This window comes from Salmo salar, chromosome ssa04 (assembly GCF_905237065.1).
Source record: "Salmo salar chromosome ssa04, Ssal_v3.1, whole genome shotgun sequence".
NCBI classification, from domain to species: Eukaryota; Metazoa; Chordata; class Actinopteri; order Salmoniformes; family Salmonidae; genus Salmo; species Salmo salar.
This window is the reverse complement of record NC_059445.1, coordinates 13330975-13355727: the sequence shown is the minus strand read 5'-3', so window position 1 is coordinate 13355727 and position 24753 is coordinate 13330975. Positions and strand designations below refer to the sequence as shown.

General features: G+C 45.9%; 2 protein-coding genes across 3 annotated transcripts in view; both read right to left on the bottom strand.

Moving 5' to 3' along the window:
- Positions 1–1478: 1478 nt before the first annotated feature.
- zn330 (Zinc finger protein 330) lies at positions 1479–8212 on the bottom strand. Its single transcript, NM_001146375.1, is given in 10 exon segments — positions 1479–2120; positions 2447–2564; positions 5523–5569; positions 5837–5941; positions 6109–6235; positions 6734–6810; positions 7020–7090; positions 7468–7487; positions 7622–7767; positions 8162–8212. Coding segments are annotated over 9 exon segments (966 nt in total). The 5' UTR covers positions 7742–7767; positions 8162–8212; the 3' UTR covers positions 1479–1839.
- A 2021-nt stretch (positions 8213–10233) lies between these two features.
- LOC106602315 (RING finger protein 150) overlaps positions 10234–24753 on the bottom strand; it is a 42036-nt gene continuing 27516 nt past the window's right edge. For both annotated transcript variants that reach the window (XM_045716541.1, XM_045716542.1), the window contains one exon: positions 10234–15168. In XM_045716541.1, the coding sequence (XP_045572497.1) occupies positions 15050–15168 (119 nt within the window). In that variant the 3' untranslated portion in view covers positions 10234–15049. The remainder of the gene's footprint in view (positions 15169–24753) is intronic.

Here is a 24753-nt window from a genome sequence, read left to right as displayed (position 1 = left end):
GGCCTTCATTGTTGAATTACTGCAACAAAAAAACACTACTAAGGACACCAATAAGGAGAAGAGACTTGCTTGGTCCAAGAAAAACGAGCAATGGACATTAGACCGTGGAAATCTGTCCTTTGGTCTGATGAGTCCAAATTTGAGATTTTTGGTTCCAACCGCCGTGTCTTTGTGAGACGCTGAGTAGGTGAATGGATGATCTCCACATGTGTGGTTCCCACCGTGAAGCATGGAGGTGGTGGTGTGATGGTGTGGGGGTGCTTTGCTGGTTTTATTTCCTATACAAGCCACACTTAACCATCATGGCTACCACAGCATTCCGCAGCGATACGCCATCCCACCTGGTTTGGGCTTAGTGGGCCTATCATTTTTGTTTTTCAACAGGACAATGACCCAACACACTTCCAGGCTGTGAAGGGCTATTTGACCAAGAAGGAGAGTGATGGAGTGCTGCATCAGATGACATGGCCTCCACAATCACCTGACCTCAACCCAATTGAGATGGTTTGGGATGAGTTAGACCGCAGAGTGAAGGAAAAGCAACCAACAAGTGCTCAGCATGTTGAGTTACCGCAAGTCAGCACAAAGACAACAGGAACACTGCCACAGTTATTCCAGCACCATTTCAGCTTAAACATAAAATAATTGAATACGCTGAAAACCAACTTAGAGACCAAAAACAATTTAGTCCAATCAATGTTGCTAAATATTATGTGGCTGTCCTTACTGTTTTCTGTCTGTGTGAGCGTGCTCAAGTAAAACTAAACATGGACTCACCCACTTGTAGAACACCAGTCATCCTCATCTTTTTCCATGTTGGCAGAACAGTCTATGGCTTTGTCATACAGTACACTTTTAGTTTTTGTTGTCATAGGCTAGTAAGCATTTTAGCTAGGTAGCCTAACTTCCTCGCATTGGCAACAACGAACCAGCGAAGTTAGCTAGCTAGTTAACATGAGCCTACATCTCAGGTCAGTGGCACAACATTCATTTATTGTTAGATCAGAATCGCTGTCATAATCATTGGCCTGTACAGAGAATTAAGTCAAAACCACAAGTCCAAATCCCCATCCATGGCTTAAAGGGCCGACTTTGCAAGCTAGTTACTGCAGGACATCAACAGAAGCAGACCAGAAACAGACATGTTTTTGTGAAAATTATGTTTTTCTTAGAAAGTGATTTGATTGGTATGAAGCCAAATCCAAACTGGCCTCCTTAGGAGGGCGTTTTGCTGCACCAGGACAATCCACAGTTGAGCTCAGCAAATGCTGATTGGCCAAATTTTTTTTTTTTAAATCATCAAGGGAGGCCAAAAGCTTGCAACATGTCACACTCTTTTGGTGCAGACAGCATCAGATACATGGGCTACACATACTGAGACAGAGGGGTGCTGTTTCCCTCGCTCTGATGATTTCTCTGGTGAGATTCCAGCCCCTTTGGAATTGACGGAAAATATTGAGAACCCTGAGACGAAAAATAAATGTAATAATTTTAAATGTTTTATTGGTCAAATATTTGGGGAAGCCTGGCTTCCCTTGGCGAACATGAATACAAGCCACTGTTAACTTGTCTGATGAGTTACATTATTTTAGCCTAAAACTTTAAAAGGATATTTCACCAATGTTAGGCAAGAGCCATACAGAAGTTCTGGATTACTGACTGTCTTTTTTAAACGGGCTAATGTCCAAATACAGAAACAATCAAGCAGTAAACATATGATGAACTATCACTTTAAACATCTTATTACAGTGTACGATAGCGCATTGCACACACACTCCTTGTATATATCTAGTCCCCTCTTCTTTGGGAGGTGGAGAGGTGACGGGAACCAACCTCCGTCTAGGGGACTGCTTCGATCAAGGGGGTCCCTTCAATTTTAAGACCGGCCAGAGAGTCAGCTACCTCTTCTTCCTCCTCTTCCTCATCATCCTCCTCCTCCTCCTCATCTTCCTCCTCCTCGTCATCATCATCATCTCCGCCATCGTCCTCCTGGTCTCCCTCCCCTCCTCCGGACGATGACACGTTCTTCCAGTAGGAGTCGTAGCCAGAGGCTCCATAACCTCCATAGCCGTAGCTATCCTCGTCAGCACCGCTCTGTCGGCCAAACTTCGTCGTACGGGCTACAGGGCGAATACAGGAATAGACATGAGCTGAGAATCTTGAGTATTAATCCCGATCCGGGGAGTGCATATACACAACAATTAAAAGGTGTTGAATGTGGCGGGATATATTTGAGGTTTAAGATCTGACATCTGCTACAAGACAAGAGTATGAAAACGAGTGACTTGTAATGATGCAAAAATGACTCAATCAACAACTAAAATGATGATATTACAGTATACATACAACTGCACTGCCATCAGTACTCAGTTTTCCTCTTAATGACTGAAGAGTTTTAATCCATGACTGACTTAAGCACTGATTAGATGTTAGATGGTGGACTCACTGGACATGCTGAGGTCCTTAGTCTCCTGGGTCTCATGGCCACACTTGGGGCAGGGAGGATTTTTACCCTTGTCCTGTTTGAACACCTTACTCTTCACATGGTCATCACAGAAACAGGCCTGGGGAGGGAGAGACACAGTTCAACCCAAATGGGCCTTGTTACTATAGGTTACAGTCATGTGTCAAATCCAGGAAATGTATTCCCTGTCCCACTGGTAAATGGTTGTAACTAGAGGGAATACAGCCATGACTGGAAGTGACTTTTCGTAGCAGATTAGGAGAACATTTTATTTTAGCTAACCCTAACCCTTTTCCTAACCTTAACCTAATTCTCCAAACCTGCTGTGTTAATTCTCCTAACGTGCTGCGAAAAAGTAACCTCTCTAGTTGTATCTGTATTCCACTTAGTCAGAAGCCTGGTAAACGGGTACTTATTTACCGGAAAAAATTACTAATTTAACAGTGCAACTGGGAATCTACACATTTTCCCCTGAACTAACACCCTTGCCTTTCTTGCAATAACACTTTTCTTACGAGCACTGACTTTGCTGGTAGCTGCTTTATAACGGTGATGTGGTTCTCTCACCTGGTTACCTTAAGATGAATGCACTCAATGTAATGCCGAGCGTACACGACACGACTTTCAAAACTCCTAGCAACGCGGAGCCTCGAGCATTAAACAACCGTATTTCCTATAGTAAACAGAGACGGTGGGCGACACACCACAACATTCTCCATACCACGCATTCTCGCCAAAACGATGTGAATAGGTTGTTAACGTAGCTAGCAACAACGAGCTGTGGCTCAAAACAGCCTCATAAAAGTTCAGTCAGACATTCACACTTGCCCTACAAAGTTGAAATATCTTGCCAATACATTTTGGACTGAATAACATTGGGTGTGAACTTCAGAGCTGTAACAATTTTACATTTGGTTAAAGGCGAGTGCAAACGCATACTAGTAGCTCCTGCACATTCTGGGTGAGGCGATTCAAGATATTGGTCTTATTCCCTGGCTAGCTCTCATTTGGCTATTGCTGATCGCCGTTCTCCAAAACTGGTCGTTGCACATCTCACATTACAAGAGCGGTGCAGATTTTGTGCCGATAAAAATCAAACACGGGATCGATCGGTACCCCTCAGATTGTGTCTCTGACCTGCTCACATTACATGAGCGTTCGGTGACAGCTACGAGTAGGCAACATGGTGATTTTGTCTCCGATCTCAAAAAATTGTCTGGGTCAGCTAAAACAGGGCCAAAAATCGCGTAGTGTTCGCACGGTTTACGTCGCTCTGGAGAAGAGCGTCTGCTAAATGACTCACATGTACATCTCTCGGTCTATGTGTATAGAGAGGCAACAGCCGTAACACTGGCATGAGGAACAGTGGGAGAGAGACAATTGTTTACAACATAACACATTGTGTTGATTTAATGCCTTAAAGTATTCATAGCACTTGAATTTCTAAACATTTCATTGTGTTAAAAAGTGGGATTAAAAAATATTATATTTTTCTCAACAACCAAATGTCTAACATTTAAGATGAATAGAAATGATAGTTGTTGCTTAAGTATTCAGCTCCCCAAGTCAATACATGTTAAAATCACCTTCGGCAGCAATTGGGAGTCTTCTTGGGTAAGTATCTATGAGATTTACACACCTGGATTGTGCAATGTTAGCCCATTATTCTTTTCATAATTCTTCAAGCTCTGTCAATATTTTGGGGATTATGGCTAGACAACCATTTTCAAGTCTTGTCATAAATTTTCAGCAGATTTAAGTCAAAACTGTAACATTCACTGTCTTCTTGGTAAGCAACTCCAGTGTAGATTTGGCCTTGTGTTGTAAGATATTGTCCTGCTGAAAGGTGGATTTGTCTCCCAGTGTCTCTTGTACAGCAGACTGAACCAGGTATTCCTCTAGGATTTTGTCTGTTCTTAGATCAGTGGTTCTCAATCCTGGTCCTGGGGACCCTGAGGGGCGCACATTTTGTTTTTAGCTGATTCAAAATTATCAACTCACCATCAAGCTTTAATCATTTCAATCAGCTGTGTAGTGCTAAGGCAAAAACAAAATGTGCGCCACTTTGGGTCCCCAGGATCAGGATTGAGAACTGCTGGCTTAGATCCATCGCGTTTCTTTTCATCCTGAAAACCTCCCTGGTATTTGCCGATGTCAAGCATACCCATAGCATGATGCAGCCAGCACCATGCTTGAAAATAAGGAGGCAGTTACTCACTGATGTGTTGTGTCGGATAGCGCGCCAAACACAAGGCTTTGTATTTAGGCCAAAAAGTGAATTCCTTGGCCTTTTTTTCTTCAGTTTTACTTTAGTGCCTTGCTGCATACAATATGCTTGTTTTGTAAATGTTTTTATTCTGTATATTTGTATTCTTCTTTTCACTGTCATTTAGTTCATTATTGTGGAGTCTCTACTATGTTGATCCATCCTCAGTTCTTCCATCACAGCCATTGAACTGAAACAGTTTTGAATCACCAATGGCCTCTTGGTAACACCCCTCAGCAGTTTCATTCCTTTCCTGCAGCTCAGTTCAGACAGATGACTGCATCTTTGATGTGTCTGAGTGGTTTAATGCATAATTATTAACTTGACCATTCTTAAAGAGACATTCAAAGTCTGATTTGTTATTGTTACCCATCTACCAATCACTGCCCTTTATGAGGCTTTTGAAAAGCTCCTTTGTCTTTGTAGTTGAATCTGTGCTTGAAATTTGACTGAGGGACCTTACAGATGTTTTATGTATGGGGGACAGAGGAAGGGTTAGTCATTCAAAAACCATGTCAACCCCTAATATTTCACACAGAGGGAGTCCATGTAACTTATTTGTGATTTGTTAAGCCAAATGTTACTCCTGAGCTAATTTAGGATACTTCTCATTTGTATTAATCTTTTTTTTTTTTTATATATGTAAGTTACAATTGTTATTCCACTGACATTACAGAGTATATTGACTAGATTGTTGACAAAAAAAATTACAATTAAATCCATACTAAATCAGAACATTTTTGGGGAAGAAATCCAAGGGGTATGAATACTTGGATCTCCATTTTCCATTACCTTGCAACGCAGGCAGGAGTGTTGTCCTAATCTGTTGCAGGAAGCACCTGAAATGAACATGGGGGAAAACACAGTATATATTAACACATTGAAAATGTTTATTTAAAATCACTATAGCTAGGGGTTAACCTTTCTCTAAACTTTCAACTGGCAGAATGCCTACTTTTCTATACGTTATATGGTGTTCCTCATGTCTGCCAAAGTATGCCCTAAGGCTAAACGTCAACAGGTTATAGTGTTGAAACCTCTTGATTTCTCATGATCCAACACAATGTGGATGGTTCACGGGTGAGAAAGACACCATAATTGCTCACATTTGTAAGTTTCTGCCTCCAGGACTTGGCAACTGGCTTGGTGCTCAAACTGGTCATCCTCACACAGGAAGTTGTGGCAGAAGGAGCAACGGTATACTCTTCCCCCTGTGTCCGATAGGAACAAAGGGGAAATGATTACAAAAGGGACACAAGGTGGATGGCAACCAGCATTGGGTGCATGTATTGACATAAAAAAAAAAAGCAAATTATAGGCCTTGTTTAGTTTTGCAGACCAGGCAGGTTGGATAATATTATACAATGGCATAATTTACCATGGTCCCATACACAGCGTTCACACTCGATACAGTCGGCATCCATGAGAGGACATGTGCAAGCGTGGGTACTGAGGCACTTTCTCCCGTGGCACACCCAGGCCTCACAGAAGTCACACACTGCCCCCTTGTGGACAGAGACAGCATTTCACATTACACATATCAATATCATAAAGACATCCAATGATACAAACTCATGACTGTGGACAATCTGGGCACATATCACAATGTTAAATAGATGTAGGTCTACCCCAGGGGTGTATTCATTACGTCTTGCAACGGAAACCGTTTGCCATTTAAGAATCAAACGGAAGCAAACAGAGCAAACGAAATGGTGAGGGACCTACCTTCAATTTGTGCAATAGAAACAAAACATTCTTCCTTTGGAGTAAATGGTTACAATTGCAGAACGTTTTGCAACAGAATCGGCATAATGAATACATCCCATGGTCATATTCACTAGAAACCAAAGGAGGCAAACTATCGGGGGCTACCTGAATTTGACCGATAAGAAACACTTGTTTTCCATTGTGAAACGTTTTGCTGTGGTGTGCATTAATGATTATTACTGAGTATGTATTACTCCCATCTCAATAAAGTTTTTCAAACGGCTCTCATCTCTTACCACCATGCCCATCCCCGTAGCGTGGATCCCTGGGTGCTTGATGACACAGTCTGATGACTTCATGCATTTGGTTTTGCCTTTAGTTGGAATACAGGAAGACAGTATCACACCACAACATAATACATGGTTCTTGCACTCCTATACAAATATCTTACATGTAACATTGTGCAATATCTTTCTTTGCCACTTGAGGGGATAAATGAAGTTGTATGGAATTAAGTTGGGCTCAAAGAACTCAAGGGATTTTAAATCAGAAACATGCGTCACAATTTATCTTAAGACTCACCACATTGACCACACTGGGGCAGCTTCTGAACGTTTGCACAGAAGTAGCAGAAAGCTCTGTTCTTCTGCCGTCTTGGAAACAGGGGAACAAAGTGTCAAAGCCTCCATCACCTGTAGATTATAGTTGCTAATAAAGAAATAATGCATCTTGTTCAAATAGTTGAATTGTGTTCACACAATTTAACCTTTATTTAACTGGGCAACTCAGTTAAGAACAAATTCTTATTTACAATGACGGCATACCCCGGCCAATCCCTAACGACGCTGGGCCAATTGTGCGCTGCCTTATGGGCCTCCCAATCACATCTGGTTGTGATACAGCCTGGAATTGAACCAGGGTCTGTAGTGACGCCTCTAGCACTGAGATGCGCCACACGGGAGCCCCAATGTTAGCTAGTTAAGTTATCCATTAAGATGAATGTAAAAAATATTGATTGAAGATATCTTACCTCTGGCATTTGTCACATTCCTGCAACACAAGATGAGGACTACAGTAAGTATGAGGACTACAGTAAGGACTAGGGAAATAATCATGATTTACAGTCATTGTTTGCTATCCATTTCATATTGTGCTGTGATGAGAACATGTATATTATTCCATACCATTGCTGAATTGCAAGGGGATTTTGCAACGTCAACAAAGCCCTTGTTGGCTCGAGTCTGTTTCTCCCGTTCCTTGCGGTTCTCTGCCTTCTTGCGTGCACCAGTCTTCTTTTTCGGCATCTTTCAGTTTCTGTAGCTGGCTTTACCTGAAGGCATGTGGGGGATTAGCAAACCGTAGCTATAACTAACTAACCAACCAACCAAGCCAGCTCAGTCAATGGCATCACATCTTGACAGACTGGACACACATCATTAGTCTAGGTCCTTACGAAAATATAAATGTTGTAAAACTGTATTCGTTTGTTAAACTAGTTATCTACGTAAAATATGAAAAAGGAAGTTATTTTGCTATCTATACTGTACGTGTGCTGAGCAACACAGTTCAAACACGCGCTAACTAGCTTGACTTCAGGGAAATACCAGATGCAGCAACGACATGTAATAGAAAGTAATTTTATAATTAACAGATAAAAGCCTTAACCCATATGTGCTGTTTATAAATTTTTTAAACACATTATAACCCAAAATATAAAGACTTACCCAGGAATGTTGCAAAGCACGGCTGGCTCAGCTGAAAACGGAAATTACAGAACGGATATTTAGTCCGACTGAGTATTCTTCTCCCCTGAATTGTGATCCCCCTTTTCGTTCCTATGTGAGTTCCTATATTTCTATTGTACATGAATTTCCCTTGCGCTCAATGAAATGTTATATTAAGGTATGAATTGTATATTACATCATGGTTTGGCCAATTAAGGCTGTTATTATCAACGCTAGTTCAAAAATAGATACTTTTTTATTTATATTGTATTCTAAAGTCACTTCAGTCACCTGCCACCATGACCCATGAATATTGTTAAAATGAATTGGGCTTTACCAAAGAAGCATTTGCAATGTTTCTTTCTGTAACGTCAACTACGGTGAATGGGTTCACAATGTCCCAGAACATGGCAGTAAACCATTCTTTTCATCACACATGCTTGAGGTCTTTGAGGTTTCTTTAGCCTTATCAATCAGTGGCGGCTGGTGGGAGGAGCTATAGGAGGGCGGGTTCATTGTAATGGCTGGAATAAAATGGACGGTATCAAACACATCACACATATGAAAACCACATGTTTCACTTATTCCATTCCAGCCATTACAGTGAGCCTATCTTCCTATAGCTCCTCCCACCAGCCTCCTCTGATGTCAATGTTTTACACCAGTAGTTCTCTGTACCCCCCCGCCCCCCAACCCCATTTTATACCTCCATATTATCTGATGGGGGGGACAGACAACCATTGATGGCTGATGGTGGAACAGTATCTGCTTAAGAACCATACAGGGGAATGTGTGATGGAAGCACTAACCTCTGTTCTGCAGCCAGGAATGAGTGAATGTTTCACTGTATCCAGGACAATATAGGCTAACTGCAGTGGTGCAAAACAAGATCTCACCATTATAACACAATGGGTCAGCAAGGCCCTTGGAACTTAAGTCTACATCTTAATTAAGGATACGTCCCTTTTTTCAATTTTCTTCTAAAATGACATACCCAAATCTAACTGGCTGAAGCTCAGGCCCTGAAGCAAGGATATGCATATTCTTTGTACCATTTGAAAGGAAACACTTTGAACTTTGTGGAAATGTGAAAGAAATGTAGGAGAATATAACAGAATAGATCTGGTAAAAGATAATACAAAGAAAACAAGAAATGTTATTTTGTATTTTTTTGTACCATCATCTTTGAAATGCAAGAGAAGCCATAATGAATCTGATCCAATGAACCGTTGCATTTTTGTTAAATGTTGTATCAAGACTGCCAAAATATGTTTATTAATAACTTTTCATGTTCAAAATTATGCACTCTCCTCAAACAATAGCATGGTATTATTTCACTGTAATAGCTACTGTAAATTGGACAGTGCAGTTAGATTAACAAGAATGTAAGCTTTCTGCCAATATCAGATATGTCTATGTCCTGGGAAATGTTCTTGTTACTTATAACCTCATGCTAATCGCATTAGCCTACGTTAGCTCAACCTTCCCGTGGAAGGGACACCGATCCCGAAGAAGTCTACACCTGGTCTGCAGAACACAGGCCTAACACACCTTCACAGCAAAGGAAATAGGCTACAGTACTAGGCTACTACATGTCTGTAAATGTATACTAGACAAAAATATAGACGCAACATGCAACAATTTCAACGATTTTACTGAGTTGCAGTTCACATAAGGAAATCAGTCAATTGAAATGAATTCATTAGGCCCTAATCTATGGATATCACATGACTGGGAATACAGATATGCATCTGTTGGTCACAGATAGCTTCAAAAAAGGTAAGGGTGTGGATCAGAAAACCAGTCAGTATCAGGTGTGACCAACATTTGCCTCATGCAGCGCCACACATCTCCTTCACATAGAGTTGATCAGGCTGTTGATTTTGGCCTGTGGAATGTTGTCCCACTCCTCTTCAATGGCTGTGCGAAGTTGCTGAATATTGGAACGCTGTCGTACACGTCGATCCAGAGCATCCCAAACGTGCTCAATGGGTAACATTGTCTGCAGCACAAGGTGCACCTGTGTAATGATCATGCCGTTTAATCAATAAAATAAGGTTTTTGTGCATATGGAGCATTTGGAATATTTTATTTCAGCTCATGAAACATGGGATCAATACTTCAAACGTTGCGTTTATATTTTTGTTCAGTAATCACTTACACATGTATGAGTTTTAGCTGTGTTCCCATGTAGGCTAAGTAGTACTAAAACATAATTATCTCTCATTCTTTCCACTAGAAGTATCCCTCTCCTCCCATGAGTGCCCTCAAATTTCCCAGCTGGTACTCCTTTCCAGAGAGCCATTCGTATGTGTCGGGCTCCTGAGTGGCGCAGTGGTCTAAGGAACTACATCTCAGTGCTAGAGGCGTCACCACAGATCCTGGTTTGATTCCAGGCTGTATCACAACTGGCTGTGATTGGGAGTACCATAGCGCGGTGCCCAATTGGCCTAGCGTCGTCTGGGTTAGGGTTTGGCCGGGGTAGGCCGTCACTGTAAATAATAATTTGTTCTTAACTGACTTGCCTAGTTAAATAAAAACATTTAACTAACCGTATTAGGTGGCTCAAATTACAATGCTATGTGAGTGGGTGCGACGGCATCCGCCAAACACAGATTCGTCCGTCGACTGCCAGATGGTAAAGCATAATTCATTACTCCAGAGAACGCATTTCCACTGCTCCAGAGTCCAATAGCGGCAAGCGTTACACCACTCCAGCCGACGCTTGGCATTGTGATCATAGGCTTGTGCACGGCTGAGCTGTTGTTGCTCCTAGACGTTTCCACTTCATAATAACAGTGCTTACAATTGACCGTGGCAGCTCTAGCAAGGCAGAAATTTGACAAACTGACTTGTTGGAAAGGTGGCATCCTATGACGGCGCCACGTTGAAAGTTACTGAGCTCTTCAGTATGGGCCGTCCTACTGCCAATGTTTAACTATGGAGATTGCATGGGTGGGTGCTCAATGTTATACACCTGTCAGCAATGGGTGTGTCCACATACTTTTGGCCATGTAGTGTATGCTAGTGTGCATTTCGTAACGAAGCAGCAGAGACCAGTTTATATCATTGGAACATATGATGGTCATTTACATATTGGCCAATGAATCATGTCAGAATAAATAATTTCAATAGCATTGGCTCACCCTAACGGTATCAGAGAGGGTTGACATAAACATTATTGACAATAACGAAATAGAAACCAGACAGCTTCACCACAGCTGGAAAAACTTGCAATAAAATGTATTGTACCTCACAATCATTGACTCACACACGTGCAACATCGTACTATAGAACTGTACCGTATATCATTAACACTGGCAAAAATATTTACATATTCCTCTATATAACAAAATAGCAATACTGTAGAGTTCTGCTGGATATAGCGTACAACATTTTCGTAACATTCCCCAAACCCACAGCTGGTACACAAGTCTAGATAAAAGAACACAGACTCTTAAACAGCACACATACAGTGACAATTATGTCATGTGCCATTTCCAATATTGTAGCCCTCTCGCTTAAAAACAAGGTCGTGTCAACCGCATTCAAAAGACGTTTTGTGCCATTTCCTTGTAGTACACAGAACTCTCCTTCAAGTGAAAAAGTGCATTCTAGGTAGGGTGGGTACACAACCAGTTAAAGAAAGACGACAAGAAAGAGAACTAAAAGCTACATTTAAATGATGAGTTTCTATTATGTCATTTTATGTATACCTGACATAATTATACCATCATTGGGGTAAACAAGAACCTACTATAAGATTATAATATGTGCATTCATTACTTTATATTTGGAAGAACACCCCGGTTTCTATAAGTGTTCATTACGAATATAACAGATATTCATTCGATTTATGTTCAAATCAAGGCCATTGCTTCTTCATGGTCATTAAAAAAAAAAGAGTTGCTAGAATAAGTGGACGTAAGGAGTTTGAGAATGAGAGAATGACCTTTCAGGAAGTGAAGTCAATTAAACACCAGCCCTTACATGACACATGAAGCAATTAAAGGCTTTTAAATGTTCTGGCTTCACGCCAGTGAAGATGTCAGACACACACAGTACAATCAGGATCTATCTAAACCCTCCTCTGGTACAAAATGCCCCCCAAGCTTAATTGCTTCCTCTTATCTTGTCCCCCTGTGCAATACAAACAAATGGGCACATGGAAACTGTGTGGTGTGGTGTGTGTGTGTGAAACCAACCCCCAGAGGGAAATCAAATGCTGTTAGTTGTTTCTAGGGCCCTCAGCCCATAGTAACAACTGTAGAGCTGTGTGTGGAGAGGCTAGATGAGACTACCATATTTTAATGGATCTCTAGTATTCTGGCCAAGGATGCCATGAGTTATGGTGGAGCACATAACACCTCAATGACTCAATCCCCATTCTCTTCCCTTCTCCCATACCGTGCAGGTCCCATCACTGATTTAAAAGCACTGGATTGGTGTAAACATTGGCTGGAGGGCGTTTCCACCATTATAAAATCCATTACGTGAAGTGTGCACACTTAGTGAGAAGTGTGGAGAATCGGAACGCAAAAAATGACCATAACTGGGAAGAATATGCTTTTAACTGAGCCATGTGCAATGCATGACGCACCCACTCTTCAGTCTCCATTCAATCGATTGATCAAATATACATTTATGATGCTTATACAATATTAATCACACAAATGTAGTGTATTTCACAAACTGATACTGCAAAACAAAGCTAAAAGTAATGAGTCTGCCACACTAGGAGGGCATACAGATGTACCTAATGCATAAGCGTGGGAGATTTCAACATTCTCCCATAGATTCTGTAATCCTTCTCTGATTGACAAGGACAGGGGGGGATTATGGGTAATATGAGCTTCTTACATAACTGGGAGTTGATTGGTTGTTGATTGGTTGGCGGCCTAAAGGAACCAATGATTAAATGAACGAACACATAGTAAGGAAGAGAAACCCAGTATCAAATAGTAGACGCTCGATGACAACAGTGGCCTTGAGCCATTTCATGCAGATTTTAGCCTGAAAATCAAATCTAAGTTGCATATTAAAGCAATATAAGATTATCATCTGTTAAGGATGAAAGTACACATTTGTAAGTAAATCAATGTGTTGAGGACCTTGAGGGGACTCCAAAGGAGAGAGGAATCAAACTCAAATAAAAAATGGCCTTTGACAAAATTCCAGCACAGTAATCAAAATCGGGGGAGGAAGGACATAAACCATGAGTTAATACATGTCATTCAAAATGCATTAGCACTACCAGTGAGCTCTTGAAACCAGGCAACTATTCTCTCTGCTCCATTTCTCCTGGACTGTAAACATTTACCTCCATTTTCTTTTTCTTACAAAAATAAACGTATTTTCATACTAAAATAAATGCTGTTCGTCAGACTTTCGTTTCCCTACGCGAATGTACAAAAAAAACCCTGCCATTTTGAAATTCATCATAGGAAGAAAAAAAAAGTTTTATCCTCAGAAGAAATGACTAAGAGGTACAAACTATCTGCAACAGGGTTTAGTCAACTCTTTCATAACGAATTCACAGTCAACCAAAGCCACAGCCAATGCATGGTATTCCTTCGTCAGGGGCTATCTAGTCTCTCTAGATGGACCAATTGCCTCCCACAATGTACCAGCATACTAGTGCTGTTGTCCTAGGATTTCCCAGACTAGGGGCTATCTAATACACCGAGTTCAGATATAGTAAAAATTTAATTTACTTTTATCAACAGACAACTTCGATGTGCCTTTCACTATCCAACCAATGGGTGAACTCAACACCCACAATGCCATCTTGCTTTGTCTTCTAGAAACAGAAGCAACATCAATACAAAAACTGCAAGAACATGGCACAGAGCAAATGCAGAGCACTGCAGACACACGTTATGTTAGGTAACAGAAGATTTCACCACATGCTATTGGGTGGCTCGACTGGGAGATGACATGACATTAAAACTGAATTAGATTCCTATCTGTTCTTCATGAACAAACAGCCACTACTATAGCCTTCTGTGTTGTGTTACTGGCGGTGATAATAAAGCTTTAGCAGTTTGAAACAGGGCTGTAGCTGACGTCATCACTACAAATCTCCATTACCAGGGGCTGTGATTGTCAACTGGTAAAACAAACTCGTAGTTGGTCCGCACAACACATGGTGTACAGTACTTCAGAAGTGGAAATAAACGATAGTCCTAAAGACATCTAAATTAAGGATAAGGATGCAATTTAACAATCGGATATTCAGAAATGCTTGACAATATGTGCATAGTATAAATGCTACAATACCAACGGCGTTGAATGTTATCGAAATGATTTCAAGCAGAGATGGTGAAAATACATCAGCTTCAAGTTTACCACAAGTAAATGCTGGTCACTCAGAACACGCACTGACTGTTTTTGACACTCAAAGCCCATGCTGCAGGAGGCTTATATTGACCATATATACAGTATATATAGATATTTCTATAACTAGGTGTAAAGATTTCCGTGTTTCGTTCTGAAATAGGTTGGCAGTGATGATCTCGTAGAAAGAAATCAAAATGTCACATGTCCAAAGAGTCAATAAAGTGATGGTGACATGGAGACAACTAACAGAGGTGCTAAACTACACCCCCAGTCCAGAGGCTAACGACAAGAGCTGTGATTGGCTGCCTGGTTTCCATGGCGACTGAACGTGACAGTAGTCAGAAAAGGGAGGCAGGACAGGAGGAACCTGTAGATGAGGCAGTGGGGACAGATAGGTGTGTTACACTGCTATGGGCTCTATTGCTTGGTTTTCTCCTATTTATCTGGAGCCACTACCTCCCATCAGGGGGCCAGGCGCTGCCCCTTCGGTCCCGTTTCTCATCTCCATGGCGACCCCGTGAGCTTCCTTCCTACTTGGCGCCGATTGGCTCAGGACTTGACCTCGTCACGGTCGTGCCCGAGGGAGAGCTCCATGTCGGACAGACCCACCTCCACAGCCAGGATAAGGGAGGTGTCCGAGTCGCTGCTCAGCGGGGGCTGGTGCTCACCTGCAGGGAGAGAGAGACCGGTCAGCACAGACACAACATGGTGGTTACCTTTAAAGAGAGGGTGATACAGGTAAACCTGAACGGACCCAAAATGGCGTTTAATGTGCAGTAGCAGAGACAAGATGAGGCGAATGATGAGGGCATAGCAGGGAACCTGACAAGAGATGTAAACTGCTCTGTAAGTGCTGTGATGTCCACTTGACGAAAGACAGACTGCACTACACCGGGTCTTAGGAGATAGCAGCGCTACACCGGGTCTTAGGAGATAGCGGCGCTACACAGTCAGATGAATAGAAAACAACTAGAGCAGTACAGGGGACCATCAATCTACTTCACATATGTTCTCTATGGACAAACACCACTCCTGTCCCACTTTCCAGTAGCAAATCAGGCCCTTTTTTTGGCAACACGCTGTAGCACGGTCCAAAGTGAAGGATAACCGTAATAAGTTAACAGACAGCGCTCGTTGTTTACGCTGGCGGGCACGGCGTGCACCGCGATCTGTCACTGCAACACGGCAATTCAGCAGAACCCTGATAGATCAGAGCCTTCATCTCCGGGCGGTTGTCAGACGGCACCGTGAGCTAGTTAGCGCCGCGACAAACAACAGAAATCCCATTAACTCCCAGCTAATTGATGCAGGAAGAACACAGACTGTGTGACGGGCTGATAATGAGAGTCTCGCTTGACAACCAACACAACAGAACTAAACAGTGTGTGTGTGTGTTAATTACACATCATCCATTTCCAAATACACTGGCATAAGCTATTTGAATTACTTAGTAAAAGTGGAACCAATTTTACAACCATACAAGTTGCAAGCAGGCACCAAACATGAGCTGCATCCTCAAGGAGGTAAATGCCAACCTAATACTAATATATAACAGTTCAATTCTGTCTGTCCATTGCTCCATTCTGTCATGGTTACATAAAGGCTTGGAGGGAGGGAGGGAGGGAGGGAGTCTGAGGGCGTGTCCTGAAAGGCTCTGGCATAGCAGCAGGAGTTCAGGCTCTAAGTGATGACAGCTGCTATTCAGACACGGAGACTGGTGAGGAACAGAGAGAGAGAGAAAGACTGGTGAGGAACAGAGAGAGACTGGTGAGGAACAGAGAGAGAGAGAGACTGGTGAGGAACAGAGAGAGACTGGTGAGGAACAGAGAGAGAGACTGGTGAGGAACAGAGAGAGAGAGAGAGAGAGACTGGTGAGGAACAGAGAGAGAGAGAGAGAGAGAGACTGGTGAGGAACAGAGAGAGAGAGAGACTGGTGAGGAACAGAGAGAGAGAGAGACTGGTGAGGAACAGAGAGAGAGAGAGAGACTGGTGAGGAACAGAGAGAGAGAGAGACTGGTGAGGAACAGAGAGAGAGAGAGACTGGTGAGGAACAGAGAGAGAGAGAGACTGGTGAGGAACAGAGAGAGAGAGAGACTGGTGAGGAACAGAGAAGAGAGAGACTGGTGAGGAACAGAGAGAGAGAAGACTGGTGAGGAACAAGAGAGAGAGAGACTGGTGAGGAACAGAGAGAGAGAGACTGGTGAGGAACAGAGAGAGAAAGAGAGAGACTGGTGAGGAACAGAGAGAGAGAGAGACTGGTGAGGAACAGAGAGAGAGAGAGAGACTGGTGAGGAACAGAGAGAGGGACTGGTGAGGAACAGAGAGAGAGACTGGTGAAGAACAGAGAGAGAGACTGGTGAAGAACAGAGAGAGAGACTGGTGAGGAACAGAGAGAGAGAGAGAGAGAGACTGGTGAGGAACAGAGAGAGAGAGAGAGAGAGAGAGAGACTGGTGAGGAACAGAGAGAGAGAGAGACTGGTGAGGAACAGAGAGAGAGAGAGAGACTGGTGAGGAACAGAGAGAGAGAGAGAGACTGGTGAGGAACAGAGAGAGAGAGAGACTGGTGAGGAACAGAGAGAGAGAGAGACTGGTGAGGAACAGAGAGAGAGAGAGACTGGTGAGGAACAGAGAGAGAGACTGGTGAGGAACAGAGAGAGAGAGTGACTGGTGAGGAACAGAGAGAGAGACAGGTGAGGAACAGAGAGAGAGAGAGAGACTGGTGAGGAACAGAGAGAGACTGGTGAGGAACAGAGAGAGAGAGAGAGAGACTGGTGAGGAACAGAGAGAGAGATTGGTGAGGAACAGAGAGAGAGAGAGATTGGTGAGGAACAGAGAGAGAGAGACTGGTGAGGAACAGAGAGAGAGAGAGACTGGTGAGGAACAGAGAGAGAGAGACTGGTGAGGAACAGAGAGAGAGAGAGACTGGTGAGGAACAGAGAGAGAGGGACTGGTGAGGAACAGAGAGAGAGGGACTGGTGAGGAACAGAGAGAGAGGGACTGGTGAGGAACAGAGAGAGAGGGACTGGTGAGGAACAGAGAGAGAGGGACTGGTGAGGAACAGAGAGAGAGGGACTGGTGAGGAACAGAGAGAGAGGGACTGGTGAGGAACAGAGAGAGAGACTGGTGAGGAACAGAGAGAGAGGGACTGGTGAGGAACAGAGAGAGAGGGACTGGTGAGGAACAGAGAGAGAGACTGGTGAGGAACAGAGAGAGAGGGACTGGTGAGGAACAGAGAGAGAGGGACTGGTGAGGAACAGAGAGAGAGGGACTGGTGAGGAACAGAGAGAGAGGGACTGGTGAGGAACAGAGAGAGAGGGACTGGTGAGGAACAGAGAGAGAGGGACTGGTGAGGAACAGAGAGAGAGGGACTGGTGAGGAACAGAGAGAGAGGGACTGGTGAGGAACAGAGAGAGAGAGAGACTGGTGAGGAACAGAGAGAGAGGGACTGGTGAGGAACAGAGAGAGAGGGACTGGTGAGGAACAGAGAGAGAGGGACTGGTGAGGAACAGAGAGAGAGAGACGGGTGAGGAACAGAGAGAGAGAGAGACGGGTGAGGAACAGAGAGAGAGAGAGACGGGTGAGGAACAGAGAGAGAGAGACGGGTGAGGAACAGAGAGAGAGAGACTGGTGAGGAACAGCGAGAGAGAGACTGGTGAGGAACAGAGAGAGAGAGACTGGTGAGGAACAGAGAGAGAGAGAGAGACTGGTGAGGAACAGAGAGAGAGAGAGAGACTGGTGAGGAACAGAGAGAGAGAGAGAGACTGGTGAGGAACAGAGAGAGAGAGACTGGTGAGGAACCGAGAGAGAGGGACTGGTGAGGAACAGAGAGAGAGACTGGTGAGGAACAGAGAGAGAGAAAGAGACTGGTGAGGAACAGAGAGAGAGAGAGACTGGTGAGGAACAGAGAGAGAGAGAGACTGGTGAGGAACAGAGAGAGAGACTGGTGAGGAACAGAGAGAGAGAGAGAGACTGGTGAGGAACAGAGAGAGAGACTGGTGAGGAACAGAGAGAGAGACTGGTGAGGAACGAGAGAGAGAGACTGGTGAGGAACAGAGAGAGAGAGACTGGTGAGGAACAGAGAGAGAGGGACTGGTGAGGAACAGAGAGAGAGGGACTGGTGAGGAACAGAGAGAGAGACTGGTGAGGAACAGAGAGAGAGACTGGTGAGGAACAGAGAGAGAGAGAGGGACTGGTGAGGAACAGAGAGAGAGGGACTGGTGAGGAACAGAGAGAGAGGGACTGGTGAGGAACAGAGAGAGAGGGACTGGTGAGGAACAGAGAGAGAGGGACTGGTGAGGAACAGAGAGAGAGGGACTGGTGAGGAACAGAGAGAGAGGGACTGGTGAGGAACAGAGAGAGAGGGACTGGTGAGGAACAGAGAGAGAGGGACTGGTGAGGAACAGAGAGAGAGGGACTGGTGAGGAACAGAGAGAGAGGGACTGGTGAGGAACAGAGAGAGAGGGACTGGTGAGGAACAGAGAGAGAGAGAGACGGGTGAGGAACAGAGAGAGAGAGAGACGGGTGAGGAACAGAGAGAGAGAGACGGGTGAGGAACAGAGAGAGAGAGACTGGTGAGGAACAGCGAGAGAGAGACTGGTGAGGAACAGAGAGAGAGAGACTGGTGAGGAACAGAGAGAGAGAGACTGGTGAGGAACAGAGAGAGAGAGAGAGACTGGTGAGGAACAGAGAGAGAGAGAGAGAGACTGGTGAGGAACAGAGAGAGAGAGAGACTGGTGAGGAACAGAGAGAGACTGGTGAGGAACAGAGAGAGAGACTGGTGAGGAACAGAGAGAGAGAGAGACTGGTGAGGAACAGAGAGAGAGAGAGACTGGTGAGGAACAGAGAGAGAGACTGGTGAGGAACAGAGAGAGAGACTGGTGAGGAACAGAGAGAGAGACTGGTGAGGAACAGAGAGAGAGACTGGTGAGGAACAGAGAGAGAGAGAGACTGGTGAGGAACGAGAGAGAGAGACTGGTGAGGAACGAGAGAGAGAGACTGGTGAGGAACAGAGAGAGAGACTGGTGAGGAACAGAGAGAGAGACTGGTGAGGAACAGAGAGAGAGAGAGAGACTGGTGAGGAACAGAGAGAGAGAGAGAGACTGGTGAGGAACAAGAGAGAGAGAGACTGGTGAGGAACAGAGAGAGAGAGAGACTGGTGAGGAACAGAGAGAGAGACTGGTGAGGAACAGAGAGAGAGAGAGGGACTGGTGAGGAACAGAGAGAGAGAGAGGGACTGGTGAGGAACAGAGAGAGAGGGACTGGTGAGGAACAGAGAGAGAGGGACTGGTGAGGAACAGAGAGAGAGGGACTGGTGAGGAACAGAGAGAGAGGGACTGGTGAGGAACAGAGAGAGAGGGACTGGTGAGGAACAGAGAGAGAGGGACTGGTGAGGAACAGAGAGAGAGGGACTGGTGAGGAACAGAGAGAGAGGGACTGGTGAGGAACAGAGAGAGAGGGACTGGTGAGGAACAGAGAGAGAGGGACTGGTGAGGAACAGAGAGAGAGGGACTGGTGAGGAACAGAGAGAGAGAGACGGGTGAGGAACAGAGAGAGAGAGAGAGACGGTGAGGAACAGAGAGAGAGAGAGAGACGGGTGAGGAACAGAGAGAGAGAGAGAGACTGGTGAGGAACAGAGAGAGAGAGAGACTGGTGAGGAACAGAGAGAGAGAGAGACTGGTGAGGAACAGAGAGAGAGAGACTGGTGAGGAACAGAGAGAGAGACTGGTGAGGAACAGAGAGAGAGACTGGTGAGGAACAGAGAGAGAGGGACTGGTGAGGAACAGAGAGAGAGGGACTGGTGAGGAACAGAGAGAGAGGGACTGGTGAGGAACAGAGAGAGAGGGACTGGTGAGGAACAGAGAGAGAGGGACTGGTGAGGAACAGAGAGAGAGAGACTGGTGAGGAACAGAGAGAGACTGGTGAGGAACAGAGAGAGAGAAAGAGACTGGTGAGGAACAGAGAGAGAGAGAGACTGGTGAGGAACAGAGAGAGAGACTGGTGAGGAACAGAGAGAGAGAGAGAGACTGGTGAGGAACAGAGAGAGAGACTGGTGAGGAACAGAGAGAGAGACTGGTGAGGAACAGAGAGAGAGACTGGTGAGGAACAGAGAGAGAGACTGGTGAGGAACAGAGAGAGAGACTGGTGAGGAACAGAGAGAGAGGGACTGGTGAGGAACAGAGAGAGAGACTGGTGAGGAACAGAGAGAGAGACTGGTGAGGAACAGAGAGAGAGAGGGACTGGTGAGGAACAGAGAGAGAGGGACTGGTGAGGAACAGAGAGAGAGGGACTGGTGAGCAACAGAGAGAGAGGGACTGGTGAGGAACAGAGAGAGAGGGACTGGTGAGGAACAGAGAGAGAGGGACTGGTGAGGAACAGAGAGAGAGGGACTGGTGAGGAACAGAGAGAGAGGGACTGGTGAGGAACAGAGAGAGAGGGACTGGTGAGGAACAGAGAGAGAGGGACTGGTGAGGAACAGAGAGAGAGGGACTGGTGAGGAACAGAGAGAGAGGGACTGGTGAGGAACAGAGAGAGAGAGACGGGTGAGGAACAGAGAGAGAGAGACGGGTGAGGAACAGATAGAGAGAGAGACGGGTGAGGAACAGAGAGAGAGAGACGGGTGAGGAACAGAGAGAGAGAGACGGGTGAGGAACAGCGAGAGAGAGACTGGTGAGGAACAGAGAGAGAGAGACTGGTGAGGAACAGAGAGAGAGAGACTGGTGAGGAACAGAGAGAGAGAGACTGGTGAGGAACAGAGAGAGAGAGAGAGACTGGTGAGGAACAGAGAGAGAGAGAGAGAGACTGGTGAGGAACAGAGAGAGAGAGAGACTGGTGAGGAACCGAGAGAGACTGGTGAGGAACAGAGAGAGAGACTGGTGAGGAACAGAGAGAGAGAGAGACTGGTGAGGAAAAGAGAGAGAGAGAGACTGGTGAGGAACAGAGAGAGAGAGAGACTGGTGAGGAACAGAGAGAGAGACTGGTGAGGAACAGAGAGAGAGACTGGTGAGGAACAGAGAGAGAGACTGGTGAGGAACAGAGAGAGAGACTGGTGAGGAACAGAGAGAGAGACTGGTGAGGAACAGAGAGAGAGAGACTGGTGAGGAACAGAGAGAGAGACTGGTGAGGAACAGAGAGAGAGACTGGTGAGGAACAGAGAGAGAGAGAGAGACTGGTGAGGAACAGAGAGAGAGAGAGAGACTGGTGAGGAACAGAGAGAGAGAGACTGGTGAGGAACAGAGAGAGAGACTGGTGAGGAACAGAGAGAGAGACTGGTGAGGAACAGAGAGAGAGACTGGTGAGGAACAGAGAGAGAGAGAGAGACTGGTGAGGAACAGAGAGAGAGAGAGGGACTGGTGAGGAACAGAGAGAGAGGGACTGGTGAGGAACAGAGAGAGAGGGACTGGTGAGGAACAGAGAGAGAGGGACTGGTGAGGAACAGAGAGAGAGGGACTGGTGAGGAACAGAGAGAGAGGGACTGGTGAGGAACAGAGAGAGAGGGACTGGTGAGGAACAGAGAGAGAGGGACTGGTGAGGAACAGAGAGAGAGGGACTGGTGAGGAACAGAGAGAGAGGGACTGGTGAGGAACAGAGAGAGAGGGACTGGTGAGGAACAGAGAGAGAGAGACGGGTGAGGAACAGAGAGAGAGAGAGAGACAGGTGAGGAACAGAGAGAGAGAGACGGGTGAGGAACAGAGAGAGAGAGACTGGTGAGGAACAGCGAGAGAGAGACTGGTGAGGAACAGAGAGAGAGAGACTGGTGAGGAACAGAGAGAGAGAGACTGGTGAGGAACAGAGAGAGAGAGAGAGACTGGTGAGGAACAGAGAGAGAGAGAGAGAGACTGGTGAGGAACAGAGAGAGAGAGAGAGAGACTGGTGAGGAACAGAGAGAGACTGGTGAGGAACAGAGAGAGAGACTGGTGAGGAACAGAGAGAGAGAGAGACTGGTGAGGAACAGAGAGAGAGACTGGTGAGGAACAGAGAGAGAGAGAGACTGGTGAGGAACAGAGAGAGAGAGAGACTGGTGAGGAACAGAGAGAGAGACTGGTGAGGAACAGAGAGAGAGACTGGTGAGGAACAGAGAGAGAGACTGGTGAGGAACAGAGAGAGAGAGACTGGTGAGGAACAGAGAGAGAGAGAGAGACTGGTGAGGAACAGAGAGAGAGAGACTGGTGAGGAACAGAGAGAGAGACTGGTGAGGAACAGAGAGAGAGACTGGTGAGGAACAGAGAGAGAGACTGGTGAGGAACAGAGAGAGAGACTGGTGAGGAACAGAGAGAGAGACTGGTGAGGAACAGAGAGAGAGACTGGTGAGGAACAGAGAGAGAGACTGGTGAGGAACAGAGAGAGAGAGAGAGACTGGTGAGGAACAGAGAGAGAGAGAGAGACTGGTGAGGAACAGAGAGAGAGAGACTGGTGAGGAACAGAGAGAGAGACTGGTGAGGAACAGAGAGAGAGACTGGTGAGGAACAGAGAGAGAGACTGGTGAGGAACAGAGAGAGAGACTGGTGAGGAACAGAGAGAGAGACTGGTGAGGAACAGAGAGAGAGAGAGAGACTGGTGAGGAACAGAGAGAGAGGGACTGGTGAGGAACAGAGAGAGGGACTGGTGAGGAACAGAGAGCGAGGGACTGGTGAGGAACAGAGAGAGAGGGACTGGTGAGGAACAGAGAGAGAGGGACTGGTGAGGAACAGAGAGAGAGGGACTGGTGAGGAACAGAGAGAGAGGGACTGGTGAGGAACAGAGAGAGAGGGACTGGTGAGGAACAGAGAGAGAGGGACTGGTGAGGAACAGAGAGAGAGAGAGAGACGGGTGAGGAACAGAGAGAGAGAGAGAGACGGGTGAGGAACAGAGAGAGAGAGAGAGACGGGTGAGGAACAGAGAGAGAGAGAGAGACTGGTGAGGAACAGAGAGAGAGAGAGACTGGTGAGGAACAGAGAGAGAGAGAGACTGGTGAGGAACAGAGAGAGAGAGAGACTGGTGAGGAACAGAGAGAGAGACTGGTGAGGAACAGAGAGAGAGACTGGTGAGGAACAGAGAGAGAGACTGGTGAGGAACAGAGAGAGAGACTGGTGAGGAACAGAGAGAGAGGGACTGGTGAGGAACAGAGAGAGAGGGACTGGTGAGGAACAGAGAGAGAGGGACTGGTGAGGAACAGAGAGAGAGGGACTGGTGAGGAACAGAGAGAGACTGGTGAGGAACAGAGAGAGAGAAAGAGACTGGTGAGGAACAGAGAGAGAGAGAGACTGGTGAGGAACAGAGAGAGAGAGAGACTGGTGAGGAACAAGAGAGAGAGAGACTGGTGAGGAACAGAGAGAGAGAGAGACTGGTGAGGAACAGAGAGAGAGACTGGTGAGGAACAGAGAGAGAGACTGGTGAGGAACAGAGAGAGAGACTGGTGAGGAACAGAGAGAGAGGGACTGGTGAGGAACAGAGAGAGAGGGACTGGTGAGGAACAGAGAGAGAGACTGGTGAGGAACAGAGAGAGAAGAGGGACTGGTGAGGAACAGAGAGAGAGGGACTGGTGAGGAACAGAGAGAGAGGGACTGGTGAGGAACAGAGAGAGAGGGACTGGTGAGGAACAGAGAGAGAGGGACTGGTGAGGAACAGAGAGAGAGGGACTGGTGAGGAACAGAGAGAGAGGGACTGGTGAGGAACAGAGAGAGAGGGACTGGTGAGGAACAGAGAGAGAGGGACTGGTGAGGAACAGAGAGAGAGGGACTGGTGAGGAACAGAGAGAGAGGGACTGGTGAGGAACAGAGAGAGAGGGACTGGTGAGGAACAGAGAGAGAGGGACTGGTGAGGAACAGAGAGAGAGGGACTGGTGAGGAACAGAGAGAGAGAGACGGGTGAGGAACAGAGAGAGAGAGAGACGGGTGAGGAACAGAGAGAGAGAGACGGGTGAGGAACAGAGAGAGAGAGACTGGTGAGGAACAGAGAGAGAGAGACTGGTGAGGAACAGAGAGAGAGAGACTGGTGAGGAACAGAGAGAGAGAGACTGGTGAGGAACAGAGAGAGAGAGAGAGACTGGTGAGGAACAGAGAGAGAGAGAGAGAGACTGGTGAGGAACAGAGAGAGAGAGAGACTGGTGAGGAACCGAGAGAGACTGGTGAGGAACAGAGAGAGAGACTGGTGAGGAACAGAGAGAGAGAGAGACTGGTGAGGAACAGAGAGAGAGAGAGACTGGTGAGGAACAGAGAGAGAGAGAGACTGGTGAGGAACAGAGAGAGAGACTGGTGAGGAACAGAGAGAGAGACTGG